General features: G+C 41.8%; 3 protein-coding genes across 4 annotated transcripts in view; 1 reads left to right on the plus strand and 2 right to left on the minus strand.

Annotated features, from left to right (window-relative positions):
* The window catches only part of LOC116397651 (transmembrane protein 150A), a 19,198-nt gene extending 11,716 nt beyond the window's left edge, over positions 1–7,482 (minus strand). The window contains exons 1-5 of the mRNA XM_031873288.1: positions 7,235–7,482; positions 6,508–6,744; positions 2,829–2,876; positions 2,155–2,241; positions 1,116–1,183 (exon numbers count right to left, since the gene is read on the minus strand). Coding sequence (XP_031729148.1) covers positions 1,116–1,183; positions 2,155–2,241; positions 2,829–2,876; positions 6,508–6,572 — 268 coding nt within the window. The 5' untranslated portion in view covers positions 6,573–6,744; positions 7,235–7,482. The remainder of the gene's footprint in view (positions 1–1,115; positions 1,184–2,154; positions 2,242–2,828; positions 2,877–6,507; positions 6,745–7,234) is intronic.
* Positions 7,483–7,952: 470 nt separating this feature from the next.
* On the minus strand, positions 7,953–11,844 carry ftr14l (finTRIM family, member 14-like). The gene is made up of 7 exons (XM_031873252.1): positions 11,152–11,844; positions 10,933–11,028; positions 10,557–10,790; positions 10,300–10,459; positions 10,048–10,173; positions 9,368–9,504; positions 7,953–8,968 (listed from the first exon to the last, which is right to left on the minus strand). The coding sequence occupies exons 1-7, from the start codon at positions 11,548–11,550 to the stop codon at positions 8,588–8,590; spliced, it is 1,533 nt and encodes a 510-aa protein (XP_031729112.1). The 5' UTR covers positions 11,551–11,844; the 3' UTR covers positions 7,953–8,587.
* A 1,693-nt stretch (positions 11,845–13,537) lies between these two features.
* On the plus strand, positions 13,538–19,667 carry LOC116397624 (zinc finger protein 883). Of its 2 annotated transcripts, none has more exons than XM_031873232.1 (2): positions 13,538–13,750; positions 16,137–19,667. In XM_031873232.1, exon 2 carries the CDS (start codon positions 16,257–16,259, stop codon positions 17,904–17,906), a length of 1,650 nt encoding a protein of 549 aa, XP_031729092.1. In that variant the 5' UTR covers positions 13,538–13,750; positions 16,137–16,256; the 3' UTR covers positions 17,907–19,667. The 2 variants fall into 2 exon arrangements, with proteins under 2 accessions (XP_031729092.1, XP_031729101.1); XM_031873241.1 differs by lacking the exon at positions 13,538–13,750 and adding an exon at positions 13,757–14,550.
* The last annotated feature ends 188 nt before the right edge of the window (positions 19,668–19,855 follow it).

Below are 19,855 nucleotides of genomic sequence, written 5' to 3' on the forward strand. Positions count from 1 at the left end.
CACACACACACACACACACACACACACACACACACACACACACACACGTCTAAGTCGCAGCTGGGAAACATTAACTAGATCAGAGTAGTCAGACCGACCAGTAAACGCAGGGAACAGCACGTGTAGACTTACAAAACACACAGTGAGCAGCACATGGGAGCTCATTCCCCTTCTTTTATATCGTGCGTGTTTTCCTTGTGCCTACGAAAATACACACTCACCATGTGCTCGAAACATTTGTGTATAATTCTATATGACACCATGTTTCCTCCCCTTTCGTTCCACATGTGAGGTTTTCACTGGCTCTTGGACGGTGTGGTTGTCGGTTTTTTCACGGGACAACAAAACTAACTCCAGTCTAAAGTTTTAACATAAGCAAGAGAGTAAAACACATTTAGTACCAGCTACAAATGAAACTAATATCTCCTGCTGATGTAGTTTGAGAAACGAACTTTGTTATAATTGACATCTTATGAAAGAAATTTAAAGTGACGCTTCCTTTATTATTCATCAATGCTATTTAATTTCTTACACTGCTTTTTAGTGTTTTAATGACTGTTTTTAATGTTTCAATCAATGTTCTTAATTGTTTTTAAATCTCCTTTTCTTTTGCCTTATGTTTTGATGCTTTTAATGGTTTTATGTGAAGCACTTTGAATTGCCTGCGATACAAATAAACTTGCCTTGCTTATGTATTCATTTCACACATTTATTTGACAACAGTATTTTGTATATTATAGAGAACTGAAACTGTTAGTAGATCGACAGAAGATTTATCAACAAATATTCTGGTAGTTGATTAATATATTTGTATACAATATTTGCTAGTTTTCTTTAATTTTATAGACAAATTGATGAAGAGAGAATAATCAGCAGATTAAAGGAAAATTAAAACAATAGTTAGCTGAAGTGCTAAACGTGTGACTTCTTAACTTAGATAAAAAAATAAGTGAGGTGGTGACATAGCTAGTGTGCGTTACAAAAACATACAAAACAACGCTATGATTGGTCTTTACTAGAACATTCAGCACAATGTTAGACATCTACCGTATACAGGAACCAGCACTGTATTTATTGAGGCTTCCACATCATTCTAACCTGTTTTAATGTCTTACCCATGAATGAGCCTGTGCTGCAGATGAGGCTGAAGAAGCAGCTCTCTGGAGGAAGAGTCCCACATTTACTGAAACAAAGAGTACACAAAAACATGAATCAGAGAAATACTGTGAATCAACCTACGCTCACTATACAGCAACAGCACCACTAATTCGCCTCCTACGTTGTGCAATATATCATTTCTGCTCATACAGTAAGGAAGTGGGGAGGAGCCACGTTTCCTTACATCCCATCATCGAGTCTTTGACTTTTCACCCACAGCGTACTCTCTTCTAGGAATGGGAAATGTTTGTAGGAGAGGAAGGCAGGAGACAGTCGACACAAGCCTTCTGTGCCAGAGCTCCTGCTGCCTACAAAGCCAAAGCCGCCTCAGCTGACTGCAGTCACGGACACGCACATTCTTCAGCACATTGACGGAAATGTAGATAACTCTTTGATGCATTTAATATTTTTGATGGATGGTTATGTACATTTAGTCAGATATCAGTATTTATATGTTTAAATATACAGTAATATAGAGGAAGAATGTGCATTTCTATTTCTGTTGAAGTTGCACAAATAGTTTGAGGGCTACTTAATATTTCTTATACGAACCCCGGGATTAACAACATACAACTGGCCTTTGATGTTCGGTGCTCAGTGGGAGTAAAAGCTCAACAAAAGAGCGGGAGTGTCTTGATTTCCTCCCAAATGTAAGCCGACGCCTCTCTCTCTCTCTCTCTCTCTCTCTCTCTCTCTGTGTGTGTTTACACGGTGAAGTGCAGACCCATGCTTTGCCTCTGAACTGCCACGGTGGCAGGCAGGATATTTCAGCCCCAAGTTATTTTCAGAATGCGCGCGCACGCACGCACGCACGCACACACACTCACACACACACTCACACACACAGTCTCCTTCAAGCTCACTCGCTTTTTATCAACAATGTGCCGACAGGGGTCAAGTAAAACAATGCCGCAGTGTTCCTGTTGTTAAACTTCAGACACAAAGAGACAGAACAGAGAGGTAGGGCTGGGTTGAGGGTGGGAGTCTCTCACTGACCTGATGAGAGGTACATTGTCTAGTGTGCAGCACAAGGTTGGCCCGCTCTGCAAAAACAGATCCTCTTCACATGACTGGTTGTATAACCTGGAACATCAAACACGCGCACACACACACACACACAAACATTAAGTTAATGTTAAAAGACACACACACAGAGCAAAATCACATTTATTCTATGTTCAATCCTGCTGGGAAATCACCAATTGCCAAAATTTGGTTCAAAACTAAAGCAAACCAACAGACATATTGCTGATTATTATTATCACATGTATTCTCAGAATGTCTGGGATAAATAATGAAATAGTAATATAATGTAAATGTCTTTAGATTAAACTACAGGAACATAAACTGCCTTTTGTCGGGTCACTAACAGGCTCTCTTCTGTGCTTAGCGTCGCTGAGTCAAAATGTCAGAGACCGTCAGATAATAAATAGTAGCTCTGATGTTAGAGATTAACCTCAGTTTCTCTGAAACAAACCAAGGGTCCAGAGAAATGGTCGGTTACTCATTGACGGGGCATGATTTAAGAACAATGATTGATGTTAAATCCCACTTTAGATCTATGCTAATGCGCTGCAGTTCAGCGTTTTGTTTGTAGTGCAAGAGTTTGTGAGCGTGCAGGAATCAACAGAGGCATCATACGGCAAAATGCAGGATGAATAGCAACATACCAGTTATCCACAGGGCAGACGTGCTGATTGTAGAGCGCCATGGCATACCTGCAAGAGAGAGAGCAGGATGAGCCACATGTGATTTTAGGATTACAGTGTCATCCAAAGAGACCTGATGAGTAATAATTCAGAATAATAACTGACTTTTAAATTACCACAATTGAAAATGCAGTTAACTCTCTATGTGCATAGCTGGTTTTGAATTGGCCATCTATACTTAAATGTCATCTGTTCATATCCTGCCGGTCTGACCTGCCGCGGAGTTTTGTACCCGTTTTGTTTTTTTGTCAGGTGACCTGACATTTGAATGTCTTTCTTCTCGCTCTAAACACTCAGGACAGAAAAGACCGGTTTGTGTCGGTCAAACTGGATTGTTACTGCGGTGCATTTGGTCGGGTCACTGACCAGCTTCATCCACAGAGAGGTCAATGACCAGAGGATCAACAGATCAGATACTGTATTCTGAAAGCTCAAGACCCTTATTGTACTTCAGATACTGCTTTTATAGTCAACATGCTCCACAGTAACCATATAGAATTATGCATGATAGTTTTAGCACTAATTCTGGTTGGACATCTCCGGGGGGGCAAAGAGAAACTCTGCAGGGAAAAGCTATTGTCATGTTAGCCCCTCGTTGTTCACACAGGGAGTAAAGGCTGATCAAAGTAATACTTTTAACTGACAGAGAAAGATAAAGTCAGACACAGGGAGTGTGTCCTGATTCGTGAAAGCAGCCGTAGTTCAGCGGGAGGTTAAGTACCAATTAGGAACGTTTTCCCGGGCCGATGGTATCCTCCTCACAAACTGGTCTTTAAAGGACAGAGACATATAATAAACACACACACACAGCTATCCAGACTGCACTAACAAGCACAGACACACATGTCAATGCACGCATACAGGATTCATGATCAATCGGTAAGAATTAAAAGCTGAACATCCTAATTTGAGTTCACATCAGTGTGATAAAAATACAGTATAGCATAGCTGTGTAGAGTTATATCATCTCTGCGTGCTTCATACTAACTGAAAAAAAAAAAATCAGGGCAGGAAGTCTCTTTCAATAATAATAATAATCCAATAAATATTGCAAATATGCGTTGAGTGTTTCATAGCAAAGCTGCACAGTTTCAGACGCACGTTCAGCTCTGGTTGAAGGCAGCATCAAAAGAATAGGTGAGACAACATCCACTGAACGCGTCGGCTCAATGTTTTAATCCATTAAATACACAGATGCTTGCCATCAGTCATAGCTCGTGTTTAATATTCAATTTTGTGGTCTCATCAAATTGTATCTCTATGTATTGTACACTATGAGGGATCTACCCCGAAAATGCTCATCTTCAAACGTGTGAGCCAGCAGAGGTCAGGAGTCAATCCAGATTGGTTCCTTGCCCAACGCCACATGTGACTGGTGAAATGCATGTGTATTGACCGACTGCAGCAGACGTTTGGTTGACTGGTTATCGGTTGGCATTCGGGTGTGTGAATCCCCACGTGAGAGTCCTATGAACCAGATGGCAGACATGTAAAGAGCACTGCTCGTGCATAATGCAGGGAGGAAACCCACTGGGGTGAGTGGAGTATGGCCGTCAGGTAGAAAGCTGCCAGAGCGCCAACACAACGACACCAACATGACAAAAACATGTTCCTTAAAGCAACTGTAGAGAATAACCACGGGACTTCATCAGACTAAATACAGGAACAGAAACCGTGGCCAGATAAAGTTGTAATTTTCTACAACTCTTGAGACACTTTTTTTATTTTACATTTGGTCAGCTTCCAAAGCTAAAATAGCAGCAGTTCAGCTCTGGGACATTTCTAAATAAAGAGGTCTTTTTTAGCGGTGTGTGAAACTAAACTGGTGCATTCTGTGCTTGGAGGAGTATATAAGTCAGTAATAATAGGTTTGTTTACATAATTAGACCTCCATCAACGCTCAGCAGTGGTTGTAAAATGTAATTGCATGCCTGAGAGCAATATAACGGTGGAACAGACCATATATGTTTTTTTGTATTTAGGATTGAACAAGGACTTAACAGAAGGATCTGGTATGGCCAGTGAGAATTCCCAAAACTTGTGCAAAAATAACACATCAGGAAAATGTGTGATGCATAAACTATGAATCTTAACTGCTCACATGTATAGTGGAGCCACGCTGATTTTTCAAGCACGTTGTTTAACTCATAAAAAGGTCAACAAAAGAAAGCCGAGACTTTTTGGGTGGAAACAATCCTTCCTCTGCCTCCACACAGACCTTTGGTACACTGTGCATCACGGCCACCAGATGCTGAGGGAAAGTTCTGCTGTCGTTCTCTATTACACCTTCCGATATTTACCTTACTCCCAGCCACTCACCCACAGTGAGAGAGGGAGTTACGCAACATGTCACATCCTTTGACATTCCACTAGTCTAGAAACAAGGCGCCCTTGTCAAGGTAACGGGAAGGAAATGGGTTTAAAGGGACCGAGATAGTCAGCAGCATTCGGCATCTTAACTTTCTACCGCAGATACAAACGTCAAAACGAGGAAGAAATGTGCAACACCAGCACAAAATTTTCACGTGCACATTCTCCAACACAAGCATAGGTCTGAAGCAACATTAACAGTTAAGTCCTGAACACCTGAACTCCTGGTCAGACTGTGAAGCGGCCATGTTGACAAGCACTGATTGGTGTGCACAGTCTCAGCTTTGGCATCCAATTAAGACAGCGTACTCCCCACGGTACTGAGCATAGAGGTAGACTACAACAATCTGGAAGTGGGCCATCTGTCTGTCTCCCCTTGGGGTTAGCATTCCTCCTCCCGCAGTAATAACAAAGCAGAGAGCTGTCAGCCCAAACATAGCCAGGAGGTAGTTACTCTTTCTGCTCCGGTACAGCTGCTCAGATACCATGCTGCAGATAATCAAGAGACTCTGTGAACCTGCACGTCTCTCTTTTAAAAGTGATAATTCCGTATTCCTTCCTGGAGAGAGTTAATCCACATGCAAGCGCCATGGCTGCCAGGAGTTCTGGGTAAATATGCAGTGTGCAACAGAGGCTCAGGTATCAAAAGGATTTTGACAGAATTTGTAAGAATGTGGCCTGGTTATCACTGTGTGTGTTCTACGTGAAAGAACATTTGCATAATATTTATAGTCTGCTATGTGCACGGTGATATCTGACAATAACATATAGATGTTAGATTTTAATTGTATTCAAAACAAAAACAAATTGGTCAATGGCTTTGCAGGCAGAACAAGTGTGTGAAATCCATTTTTATGGTTCTATTAAGCAGTAAAAATGGATTTTATGGAGTACCCTAGAGGGGATTTGCTTCATTGTTGCAGCATTGCACATGGTTATGTCGACGTGGAGTTATAAATTGCTTTTGTTTGTACATGCAAAATGTAAAAAAAATCGGCCGGGGATCAGGTGATTTCTTTGTTTCTGTGGAAAATAATGTTTCTTTCACTTTTGACAGACGGTTACTGGATTGGCTGGAAGAATTACTCTGGCATCACAAAATCTTACGCTCTTACATCATAAGCTACATAGCATCCTTGACGTAAAAGGAAACTTGCACTGAGAACCACCCACTACCAACGCAGCAGTCTCACGTCACTTGAAGAGGTACTTAGAGCTTAAAACATGGATTTAACTTTCTTTTTACTGCCAAATAAATATAAACACTTACACAACCCATATCCCAGTGATGGTCAGAACCGGGAGGCTGACGGGCAGTATCATCCAGAGAGACATCTTCCAACACCTGGAGCAGCCACTTTCTTCTTTTTCCTCTTCGGCCAGCCGAGCAATATCTGCTCGAGTAGTACTAACATTTAACTGAGTGTGGCTGACATCTGCATCGCCATCGACTGATTCATCTTCTTGAAGATGGAGGATAAGTAGATGGACCGATGTGTCCTTTGAGCTGGTGAAGGAGAGGAGTGAGTTAGGATCATTCATCTACTCATCAGAGAGCAATCATCAAGCCAGTTGAAGTAATCTAAGATCTGACACGTTGTGGTCAGGGTTTGTGTGATGCTCACGTCACTTTAATGTACACAGATGAGTGTATGTAGGGGTTACATCACTAACAAAAGCACCTGCTGTACAGAGATCCAATAGACTACAATATAAACTCAATACTACTTTAGTGAAGCGTTGATGTTCTATTCTTCTTCAGTCAAGATGTTATATTGGACTGACTGGACCTTAGCTGGTAGTTTTTGTTATTTCAACTTTTAACAAACTGGTTTATTTAATTAACACAAGTAATGACTTTCCTTTATAATAAGTAATATAATCACGTAGTTTTACTCACATTTCTATTTACAACTATTGTTTTGTAGGCTACATGCTAACAGCTGCTCACCTTCACGTCCCACGCTAGCATCAAAAGCACATCTAACGTTACTCACCTTATTCCTGTCTGTTAGCGAGCAACTTTTTGATGTTTTTTGGTAACTTTGAGTACGCCGACCTGTCCTCAACACCTCTGGTAGCACAACACTATTCCACACCGCACTCGCGGGACACGGAGGAGTCTTATTTTTTGTATTTAATCCTGTCTTGTCTTTCCCGAACGAATGAGATCCCGGTAGCCTGTTTTTCGCTTTGAATTGAAGAGGGGGGAGGCTCGCTCTCACGCGCATTCGGACTCGTTGCATCCCCGCCACGAGACACTCTGGAGGATCCAGCTGTTTGACTCCGCCCACAAACCTGTAGTGGCGGTGTGCGTTGGGTTTGTGTTTGGTGGCGGACCGAGTGAGCGGGTCGGCGGGGTCGAAAGCCACATAACGACTAAAAATCTGTTTCATTACACTGTGTGTCGTCTTTTTACAGTATAATTATGCGGACACATTATTTCACAGTTGACATTTTGAATGTGTCGAAGCTCGGTCACTGAGAGAAGTAAACCCAGCTGTTTCCCAGCAAGCCATTCAGATGAAGGAGGAACGATACTCATTTCCTGATAAGTTCCTTGTTGTAGGCTTTATCAAAGTCAATTTGATGTGCCTCTTACAAAATAACAACTTATTTTTAATCTTGTTTTTTGATGGATCGTTTGCTTATCTCAGTCTATAACCAACTACATCTGTATGTAATTTAAAACCACATCTGTTAAAAAAGGATAAAACAATCGGAATATGTTTATCCTAAAAGTGTGTGTTTGTGTGTGTGATGCTACCAACAACATGTGTTCTGCTGCCCTCTGGAGCTTTAATTTGTTAATGTCTCTACATACCGGTATCCCCCAATGAGGGCCGGATGATGTGGGCCTGATGTCTGGTAATTATTGATCAGATATACTCTCAATATTATTTGATCTCCTGTTGATTTTCATGCTTTGAACACATTGATTACATTGATTTGTCACTTCAAGCACACAAAAGATAGCTAAGAGACTGAAATGTTTGTGTGAAAAAAAAACAGCAACTCCAGTGACAGATAAATCAGTAAAACTTTAATTAAATGTATTATATGTCAGTATCGCATGCTTTAACATAGTATAGAAAATATATGGAGTATAAACTCACATCAAAATCAATTATTGCATATTTTTCCTACTTACAACTGACACATTTGTTTAGCCACAACGATTGGTGATCAAAAGACCACAAACAGAAAAATTCATAAAATTCATACATAAGGAAAAAATATAACGTTTAGCAATAAAAATAATTAATCAAACACCCTGTCTCAAATGTTTACAACTAAATTGAGAATATTGTGTGATTGTAATGCTAATTACTAGCACTATGGCAACTCTCCTACAGTTTTATAGTTGTACCAAAGCCCCACACACTGAATGCCGGGTAGAGAGGCTGAGTAAATGTGGTCTGGACTCTGTGCAGAAGCTGCATGCCATCAGAAACACTGTAAAATGCGAGTGTTCCTGCTGCATAATCCAGGTAGATGCCGACACGAGAGGAGACTGGAACTGGAAGATCTTTGCTCTTGTTGTTGTGCACAAAGGAGAATTTGGAGTCAGAGCAGTACAGACTCCAGGACATGTCGTTCCAGCCCAGGCTGCATTCATTGCTGTTTCCTTTACGGCGGATTCCCCTGTAGGTAACGGCTATGTCTATCTCTGTTCCCCTCCAGTCCACCTCCCAGTAACAGCGACCAGTCAAGCTCTCCCTGCACAACACCTGCAACGGAATGGATGAAATGAGAGATTAAAAGACAAAGCCTGTGCATGGTTTATAACAGCTGTCAAAATGAGAGTTTGCTCAACTTATGCTGAGACATCACTCACTGCAAGTACACAACTGACAGCACTTTTATCATAACAATAACTTCAAAGGCTTATACTAAAAGCTTGATTTTGATAGCAATGTTCAATGAATTCCAGGAAGAAACTGCGCAGCTTCAAGAGGGCAAATCAAAGATAAAGTTCCTGGAAAGGGAAGTCTCCTTGAGACTATATTCAGGAAGACCGTATGCCCCCTTCTCTTCATCATGTTGGCTCTGTACCATTCACAACATATTAACTCCCCCCTCATGTTTTCAGGCACAAAATGACATCCTGGGGGTCAGTAAATGCTCACCTGCTGCCAGTGGTCGAATCGATCTGGGTGGTCAGGGTAGTTCTTAGGCTCACTCTTCATTGTAGCCGATCGGTTACCCTCGGAGAGGTAAAGGCTGCGATGGATACTGTTGACATCCAGAATCAACTGGGAAGAGTCTACACAATGCAGGACACGGCCATTATTAATCCCTTTTCGTCAAAATTTGAAATTCTTGTGTTTAGTATTGTGTTGCACACAAACCACCAACAGTAACTAAATACTTGGGACAGTAATATGTTTAGGAATGACAAAGTTAGGGCACTAAAACCTTTGATAAATAACTCTAAATGACTCTCATTCATCAGCTTGTTAAAATGCTTTCCACAGGAGGAGTGCCAGTAGGGAACGCCTGTGTTTGTTTAGTGATACTGGACTGTAAAGTTTGGTTTCTTACATTTCACCAAACCAGTTGTGCAAGTAGCATAGCTTCCGTAACACTCCGTTCAGTTGTTTTTCCACATGGTGTCGTCATGCTTTTGTTAGGGGTTGAGACGCTCCTGCTATATGCCACCATGACTGTCATGTTTTTAAACATTCCTAGGAGCCCTGCAATATGAGTGGCGTTTGATATAACTGCCGAGTAGCTTTGTAATGTTGGTGCTAAAAGTTTCATTACATGTTAAAGGAATCCTCCGTAAAAAAGTAACCTAATAACTCACATTTCAGGAAGTCTTGTCTTGTCTTCGGTTCATCTCTTGTCTTCGGTTCATCTCTTGTCTTTGGTTCGTCCCTCACAATGGATTCTCTCTTTGTCTCACCTTCTTTCGTGATGTAGACATCCTTCACTATTAAGATGCAGATAAAAACACTTCATAAGCTTCAACAGCAGACTAAAACAACAACCACTCCCTGAATGGAACTGCAGAGACGTGTCGGTGCTTCTTGAGATGAAGAAAGGCAAATTTGTGCACCTGTTTCTGAGACATTGCTCATTTCGGTCTTGCTGACTTCTTCTACTTTTAATTTCAGTGCACCGATGGCTCTCTTGGTGGCGTCAAAGGAGTAATTGGGAGCAACACTAACGTTGTTGAGGTCTTCATATCCTGAGGGGCCTGATAGAGACTGATAGCTCTGGTAAAAAAAAGAGTGGAAGATAGAGATGAGCCTAAACATTGCTGATACTGGTTTCTAAGAACCAAACAAGGTCTTCAGTTCAGTATGATCTCACCTGCAGAAAGTGTATGTGATCATCGGTGTTTGAGAGCTTATCCAGGTCAGTGTGCTTCTTCCTGAGCAGAGTGATCTCTTCTTCCAAGCGGCTCAGCAGTATCTCGGCCCGTGTCACGGTGGTCTTCTCGTGGGAGCGGACCATCTCCTTGACTTCATTGTACTTCCTCTCGATGGAAAGCAGAAGCTCAGAGAAGATGCGCTCGTTCTCCTCTAGAGCAGTTTGAGCCGAGTGCTGATGACATACATCCGAAAGAGAAGGAGAGAGTTGGTTCAAATAAGGATAAAAAGCTGTTATTTGTCAAACCAGAAAACCATAATGTCTTTTTGTTTTTAGCATCATCCTATGTTTAAAGTAGTGAACATCTTTTACTCACTTTAACTGATTCAACAGCATGTCGGAGATCCTGCCACTTTTTAACTCTCTGGTCAATCCTATGTTGAGATTTGTACAGTGTGGTACCAAGTTGTTTCTGTAGAGGGAATGGCATTAAAGTATTCATGCCAGCTTTGTATAACAATAAAAAAACATTCAAATCTATCATGTTGTATCTTGATCAGTATCTTGATATAGATTGACAGGTTTCACCACTCACTTGTTTCTCGGTCCTCTCAGTTCCAGCCGGGACAATGTCGTGGTGTTTGTGTTCATCCATCATGCACAAAACACACACCAGTGTCTCATCAGAGCGACAATAAGCCTCCAGCAACTTGTCATGCTGGGCACAGAGCTTCTCCCTCATCTGACCTGTAGCTTTGACCAGCTTGTGCTTCATCAGGGCAGGGTAGTCATAGTGAGTCTGGACATGGGTCTCGCAGTAAGATGCTAGGCACACCAAGCAGGACTTCTCTGCCTTCTGCTTCCTCGTTGTGCAGAAGTCACACAGCACGTCCCCGTTCTGGGCCTGGGACCTGGACTGGTTACGACTGGTAGAGCGTCGGGATTTCTCCATGCTGCTGTATCTGTCTAAATCCAGACTGCTAGGGTGGGACATTGTTTTAGACGTCCAGCAGATATGAGAACAAAATTAAAATCCACAGGTAAGGTTTAGCTCAGCAGCAATTTGTTAACCTCTTAAGAAAATGTGATCAACAGCTGAAGAAAAGACTCCAAAAACTGAACAGGATGAGTTGTCCACAGAGAAAAATTAGTTTCTGAAGTTAACAGCTGCAGTGAAACTGTGTGACTGACACTGTGTGCGGCAGAATGATAGCTATGTGGTCTACTTTCAACGTAAAACCTGTATTCCTGGTTGAGCATTTAATAGACAGGGAATGGGTGTTGCTACAAAGGTGCTGCCTGAAACAAACAGAGCTGAGACAAAGTAGAGACTACCACATTCAAAAAGGAGCCATTATTGATCTACAGTACTTCATAATTAAATGTCATGCTTAACAGTATACGCTTTTATTCTTATTTGAGGATAAGGACAGCATGGATAGCTCAACAAACAACCCTCGCAGAGTGAATTATTTTTAGTGTTGATATAACCTGCTGTTACCTACAAGAATCATTAACTCACTCTGATTGTATCTGCACTGTTAAGGAATGACCTTTACTTGGGTTTATGTGTTTCAAGATCACATTATGTTTTGGCTATCTTTAGATTTCTGCTCGTGATATGTACATTATGTTCTGCACTTACTAACATCATCAAAGACTGGCATTGGGAGAACAGCATCATCTTGTGGGATTAATTAATTACTACATGAAATAATATACCCCTCTGTGGAGCCTCTATAAAGAACTGTGTAGCATTTAAAACAGGGGTTGTCAAACTGTTTTATAAGAAGCTCCACTCTATTGTGCAAACACAACCATATCTTACAACTAATTGACGATAATTATAAAACCAGTTTGTTCTTTAGGCGGTGCTTTGTCGCGAGTGATCACTTCAACACATCCATCTTCCACGATGGATCAATTTCTGCCTTGTTCCTCTGCTTTCACACGTTTGTGCCAGTGGCCTCACTTTCTCTGCTCTACTCGTGCACTGCTTTATAAACCTGTATCTTTGCATTTTTACACTAATGTGGCCAGGACACCAGTTTTCATTTTTATATTTTCCCAACACATTAGGCTGTTTAGATCCTATCATTGTGGCAATTATTAATTATTATTTGTGATAGACTACCTTACTTTGTTTCAAGTGTTTCTACAAGTCAGCTAATGGAAAACACAAATTTAAATTCTTTAGAAAATAGTCTGCATTAACAGTAGTAGCTCTGTGGTAGAAGAAAGTATTAATATCACTGTGTTCACTGTCCAAAGAAATATCAAAGAGGTATTGTCAACAAAATACACTAAGAGTAGGCCTATCGAAAGTAAAAGTACTTATCATAAGACATGGTTTGTTTCACAGTATTATGAACTCATATTATTTGAGGTTATGTACACACTAATATACATTATTATGAAATAAAGCATTCTGCATAATGACAGATTTTACTTTTAGTATATGTTGATGCTCATACTTTTACTAGGTTAAACATTTTAAAGCAAAAAATAGTATTTCTGCTCTGTGGTATTGCTATGTTTTACTTAAGACAGATAGACAGACAGACAGACAGACAGACGGACAGATAGACAGACAGATAGATACTTTATAAAATTGTTCGCTAAAGCAGCATCATGATACAGGTAAGCAATCAAAGTAACAGAGTAAAAAAACATATATTGAGTATAAAAATGCACAATATATACAATAAAAATAACAGAGTAAAAAATCGAAAATAAAAAAATGCACAGTACATACAATGAAATAAAATGACATTAAATTAACTAACTAAACAGTAGTGCAAAGATTTAACCAAACAAACAACAGAGTAGCGGTGAGATGAGAGTACTTCATCACAGTAGGACCGAGCACAGACCGGCGTGTGTCTGTGGGAGCTGCTGTTCGTCTCCCAGGCGGTAGGGGGTGATGTTGGTCTCTCTGCTCTATTGAAAACACAATAGCTGCTTTAGCTAAAGTGCGTCGCTCGTCCAACGTTGGCGCCAGATGAGCTGTGGCGCCAGCAACACACGCAGGCAGAGAGAGGAAGAAGCACATAGCAGTTTGACGAGCCTCACTACAGCTTGCAAAAAAAAAAAAAAAAAAAAAAAAAAAGAGCCCTTCTCACCCAGAGTTTGAAGCATCTCAACGATTCTCCTTTTTCTCTCTCTTCAGCGATCAAAAGGCAAAAGTACAGCAGGTGGGTGTGCATGCAAGTACTTGTACATTTAATATCGGTATGATCCATACTCGTGGCGATTATGCATCGTTTTAAATTCAACTTTCTTTATCGTTAACAAAACCGGCGTAAAGGCAGAGGGGGTGCTCTGTGTGACAGACTATAATCCTATGTATTTACTATGATGGTAGTCAACGCATTGTTTGTTTTGTGTCTCCAGTTATGATAGTACCGAACTTTGTAATGGAAAAACACAGGCCGTGCCTCGCATTGGTTTATACGTTGTGTCCTGAGAGAGAAGCACCAGGACACAACGTTACTGGTACCAGGAACTATCTCATCTTTGACTCTTATCCAGGTTATTTAGAGACTTGTTCGTTATAGAATCGGCCCGGTCGTCTTTTCTTCCATCGGACTCGTTTATCATTGCATGCGAAACCAAGCTCAACATGGTCGGATGGGCGGTTAAGCAAAGCTTCCGCTCTTAATGTCTTAAAAACACTCGTACTAAACTGGAGAACAGCATTTAGCCGTGCTAGCAAACTGGATTAGCTGGCTCGTTAGCTTGTAATCGTGGCTATGTAGCCAGCACGCTAACATCGTCTCGGCTGGATAGCCGCTAACACCAGCAAGGCCGCCATTGGAGTCATATATGTGTGTGTGTGTCTGGAGCTGCCGCAGTAGAGGAGGGCTTTAGGTTTATTATTCACTGAGCCATCTCAAAGCTGGGCCGTATTTACTCGCCCTGTCGTCTTTTTGTTCGGTTACCGTTTTTCAATCACAGTTTGCGGTGGAATTAGTGTCTTTGTGCGGATTCCTGTGTAAGTAAAACGCGTCCCTTTCCCGGGCTTTTCGCTCTGCATTCACCGCCCGGACGGTTAGCCATCTTTGTTTCAGCTAGCCAGCTCCTGGCTGGAGTTACGGTTCGGCTCTTAGCTTGCTAACTTACTTACCATTAGCCTACAACGTCCTATTCAGAACCACTGCACGTTAAACAATTTATTATTATTGTCTCCATATTTCCGTGTTGGCTGAGCGTTGCATGGTTTTGACTTTACTCGGAGATCGCTGCGGGGCCAGCTCTAATTCAGTATGTTATGAAGGGCGGAAGCTAACTCTGCTAACTAGCTAGCGGCAGCCATCTTAGGCGAGCATGTAATCTTGGCTAGCTGGAAGTGCTGGTGTGGCACAACAAGATGGCCCGTTAATACTCACACAAGGACAATTTCCGCGTCGGTAGTGGTGTCATAAACTGCACGAATTTACGCATCTAGATTAATATTTTAGTGTAAGTATTTCGCTCCATTTTTAAGTCTTTTCTACAATTACTCGCATGTATCTTTTGCTATGAAGCTAGTTAGCGGGCTAAATTGCGAACACATTAGCAGCTAACACAAAGCTGTTAACCAGTCCTCCCTCGACCATAGCCAGCTAACTAGCGGCTATGAAGGCTATTTGTAGCTGTTATTGTAGGCTAGCAACCAACTGTTCAATGTTTACTAACAAAGCGGTGCTGTTTAAATGACCCTACACATTTAAATGTGTGTTTAATAGTAATGCACAGCGGACTGCGGCGATAAAAGAAACATGTAGGTCGTTCAGGTTTTGGAAGGCGGATTAAGTCAGAATTGGGAGCTTGATCGTGATGTGGTCCACTCTGATTTTTATCAATATGAAGCTAGCAGATGTATCACTTAGCTTGATAAGTAGTAACTTAATTTCAAGCCAATGATCGGATAGGATGCGTGTCCTGAAGGAAAATGCATATATTAATCTACAAGCTTATGCATCGCTCACTTTGACTAAATTCAGTTTTTATCATAATGCAGCAACCACTGAGAAGTTTTAGATGAAATTAACATAGTCCAATGGATAAACAATAGTACAGAGAACTCATCTAATATTTAGGGATCCCGTTGTCACACTTGTGATCACCTTATGGGTTAACCAAAAACACCATCTGCCTGTCCTGGGCTCCTTTTCTAGCGGAGTTGATGGCAAACTTCTGTTGCATACAAGCAACATTCTCTCCATTTCAATTCACATGTGATTATAGGAGGATAATCCTTATAAAGCATGTGTCAAAGAGTTGTAAACCTGAGATCTTTTCAGTCAAAATGTGTAACTTATATTTCAAATTAAGTAACAATTTTGCCAAAACATCAGAGGAACAATCTAACAGCGGCGATGCTTAATTTGGACTTTTCTCAAAAAAGTGTATAGCTGCAATGTTGGGTTCTCATCAACATGTTGACAAACATACATTGCATCATGTAAAATTAGCAAGAACATTTTTTGTATTGTTGGTAACAAATTACTCTCACTTGACTGGAAACCATTTTTCGGAATAGCTCTGCAAATAATTACTGGCAATGTTATTCTTTCGCTTTCTCTCCCTCTTTTGCAGGTCTCACTGACGAAAGCACCAGCGCGGCACCGACCAAAACCATCTATATCTCCCCGATTCTCTTTGTGTGTGTCATCGCCCGGCAGCAAAACGGAGGTCGTGGGGCTGGAGTGTGTTCTCATGGCCGAGTCAGAGACTGAATGTGACACACCCGGCCTTGACACACTTGGGTCGGAGTGTGTCATAGCCCACAGCCACGTCGACCTTCACTATGGAGCAGAGACTGAGATCATGACAGAAGAAAAGCGTGGATTAGAACTGGAGATTCACGGCTCAGACTTAAAGATCCAGGGACTGGGGACAGATCTCGGTGCTGTAGCCTGTGTGGATGCAATTGTAGCGGAGTCGGACCATGATTACATAAAGGTTGAACACGGTGAGATGCACTGTTTCACGGCTGCAGAAATCAAGACGTCAGGAACCGAGACTCTGCTGGGCGAGGTGCTGCTCAAGGAAAGCGAGCATGTGGTGAAAGTAGAGTCTGACCATGGCGGGGAGTTGACAGTGGAGTCTGAGAATGGTGTAATCATACACGAAGCCCATGGCCTGCAGTGCAACGAGTGTGGGGAGATTTTTGGCAGCATAGCCGATCTTCACCAACACTTCGAGATCCATAAGGACCTCAACCCTTACATCTGTGTCCACTGTGGGGAGAGCTTTGCTGTGGAGGCCAGCCTCAAACAGCACATGAAGATTCATATGAAAGAAAAGCCCTATGTTCCCCCTGGAGTTGAGATTATGGGCAAAGATGTAATTGATGCCTTCAGCCTCAAGTCTCATCAGATGATTCATTTGCCAGACAAGCCCCACAGATGCTCCGAGTGCGGTAAGAGCTTTGCCGCTGCGATCACCTTGAGGGAACACATGAAGATGCATTCAGAAGACAAGCCTTACAAGTGCACCCAGTGTAGGAAGAGCTTTGTCCGCCGAAGGCATCTGAAAAAGCACCAGGAGGTTCACGCACGGGAGAAGCCATATACATGCGGCCAGTGTGGCAAAGGCTTCGCCACAACTTCCAACCTGAAGCAGCACCAGAAGACCCACGCCGCGGTCGTGCTCGGAGACAAACCCCATCGATGTGCACAGTGTGGAAAGTGTTTTGCGGCTGCTGCCACTCTGAGAGAGCACCAGAGGATCCACTCGGGCGAGAAGCCGTACAAATGCAACATGTGCAGGAAGAGTTTTGTCCGCAAACGCCATCTGAAGAAGCATCAGCAAGTCCACGCCGGAGGGAAGCCCTACACCTGCAGACATTGCAACAAGGGCTTCAATCACTCCTCTTCTCTCTCACGCCACCACAAGACCCATCTGCAGAATCCAGTGTTTTCTCCACCTCAGCCTGGGAAAACCTTGTCCTATGGCACTCCCCCAAAGCAGAGGGTGCACCAGCAGGGAGACAAGCCCTACATGTGCCACCACTGTGATAAGGGCTTCAATCATTCCTCTTCCCTGTCCCGGCACCAAAGAGTCCACTCGGAGGGAAAGAGTTACACCTGCGCTCACTGTGGCAAAAGATTCAATCACTCCTCCTCCCTTGCTCGGCACCAGAGGGTTCATTTGGAGAATAAACAGCAGCAGCAACCAGAGCCACCGCAGCCGCCACCGCAGCAGTACAGCCCTATGCCCACAGGGAAGGGATTCCCCAACAACGCCTTCCCAAAACAGCGCACCCTGTCTGTTGAAAAACCATACAGGTGCTCCCAGTGTGGAAAGGGCTTTAACCATTCTTCTTCCCTCTCCAGACATCATAGGATCCATGTAGACCAGTGAGCTCCCTTTCCCGCCCTCACATGCTGTCCCATGCAAGCGAAAAAAAGAAAAGCCCCCCCCCCCCCAATTTTCTGTTCTAACAATGATCCCATCCTTGACGTCACCACGTCGGCAGGAAACATCAGGCCAACTTCTATAGACAACAGGGGTCAGCACATTGTTGAGAAAGAGGACAGTAACACAAGTCTCCAGAGGAGGGCGGGCCGAGTGACCTGTAATTCAGAGCTGAGTCTGGGACTTGTTGATCAATATGGAGGGTATGATGATAGATTGTGAAGGAGCTTCTATTCTTGTTGGTGATTGTGCTTCACTTGCTCCAGGACCTCCTTTTGAACACTTTTAATAAAAAAAGATGAAAAATAAAATGTGATTTGGTGATCTAAAAAATATGCTTCTCCCCCTGGTTAGTCTTTTTGATAAAATAATTGAGTTTATGTACCTTCAGGTGGACGCGTGCGCTTTTCAGCTGCAACTTTATCCAAGGCCAACAACACAATTGATAAACAAGAACTTGTCTCAACTTAAATAATAATTTCTTTTTCACCCACATAACCCATGTGAAACAAACAGAAATCCAGTGTAAATAGTTATTGATTTTTCTTTTATATATATGTATAGGTGACTAGTGTGCTGTTCCAAAAGATAACATTTTTGATAGTAAGATCCATTTTGTCTCCACCCTTTTTTTTTTTTTTTTTTTTTTTTTTCTCCTTCCTTTTTATGACTTTAATTTGTTTTAAGTGTTGGAGATAAACATGTTGCAGGTGTTCTCATGCAGCTTGTTGTTGAATTTGGGCTCCGTCAGATTTGAGCCATCTTGTATATTTATACGGTTGTTTTCTTGTATGTCTACGATGGGTTAGCAACACTGCTGCATCGACTGTACAGGGAGCAATACTGGCTAACACCCTGATTATATTACGACATGCAATTTAGCCGTTAGGAAATGCATAATAGAAAATAAAAACCTACTGGGTAGCATATTACAACATGACCTGTGTCCTAATTATTTACTGTTTCCTCATGTACACGAAATGCAACATCACACTTTGTTTATACCGTTGGCGACTAATTGACTTACTTATGTATAGACTATAGGGGACTCTTACTCATGTGGGTCTTCAAACTTATCACAATTCTGATCTTAAAAAAAAAAGTTTGTGTATACTGAAAGACTATACCCGAAAATCTCACTTTTACAAGGCTCAAAAGATTTTTCCCGAATTCCAATGAATTGCGCTCTATTCTGTTCTGTGTAAAATATCTTTTACAAACTGATGTATTTTTTTAGACATGGCTTGGGTTATATGAAAGGGAATGAGAGATATACAGTTTTTATGGGAGTGAACATTACAGTGAGCAATATTTTACTTTCCCCTTTTTGTTAACAATTGTGCTTCAAACTGTAGCATAGGTCTCTTGTGTTAGATAGGTGCCTTATTGCATGCTATGTAGAAATGTATGCTGAGCTGTTATTTGAGACGTTTTCAGGAGTCTTTTGTTCTTATTCATACTAACCCTACATTTTAATTTGTCACTGATACCTATTGCTTTTTTTGCTTTCATGTATATTATTACAATGTGTTTACACTGTTGCGACCATATTGTCTTTTTTCCCCTTCATTTTTTGTCAATGGCCTCATTGTAGAGAGAAAAATTGTAAATGATCCATATAGGCTTCTCTTAAGGGCAACTCCTGTAACACCTCTTCCCAGTTTCTGAGTGGCACATATATGGATAAATAAAGGTTGTTGACTCTCTTGTGGTGTTCAATCAATGGCGTATGATTTTGAAATGGGAGAAGCGTTCAACCTCACAGCTAAATAAAGACATTGGCACATATCAGTAACGGTGACACTAAATGAGATTAACTTAAGCTAGTTTATTTTCTACCAGTAAGTCATTTTTACAGACTAATGAAATAGTTGATGCACTTCCTAAATGTGTCC

Source organism: Anarrhichthys ocellatus, unplaced genomic scaffold (genome assembly GCF_004355925.1).
Source record: "Anarrhichthys ocellatus isolate YVR2014 unplaced genomic scaffold, GSC_Weel_1.0 scaffold3, whole genome shotgun sequence".
Taxonomy (NCBI): domain Eukaryota; kingdom Metazoa; phylum Chordata; class Actinopteri; order Perciformes; family Anarhichadidae; genus Anarrhichthys; species Anarrhichthys ocellatus.

Bases quoted from the DNA above. Each gene is read 5' to 3' on its own strand.
- ftr14l (XM_031873252.1), bottom strand. From the start codon at position 11,550: ATGTCCCACCCTAGCAGTCTGGATTTAGACAGATACAGCAGCATGGAG. The intron at 10,791-10,932 runs GTGAGTAAAAGA...GTATGTCATCAG, and splicing joins ATGCTGTTGAATCAGTTAAA to CACTCGGCTCAAACTGCTCT. The intron at 10,174-10,299 runs GTGCACAAATTT...GCATCTTAATAG, and splicing joins GAGCAATGTCTCAGAAACAG to TGAAGGATGTCTACATCACG.
- LOC116397624 (XM_031873232.1), top strand. From the start codon at position 16,257: ATGGCCGAGTCAGAGACTGAATGTGACACACCCGGCCTTGACACACTT.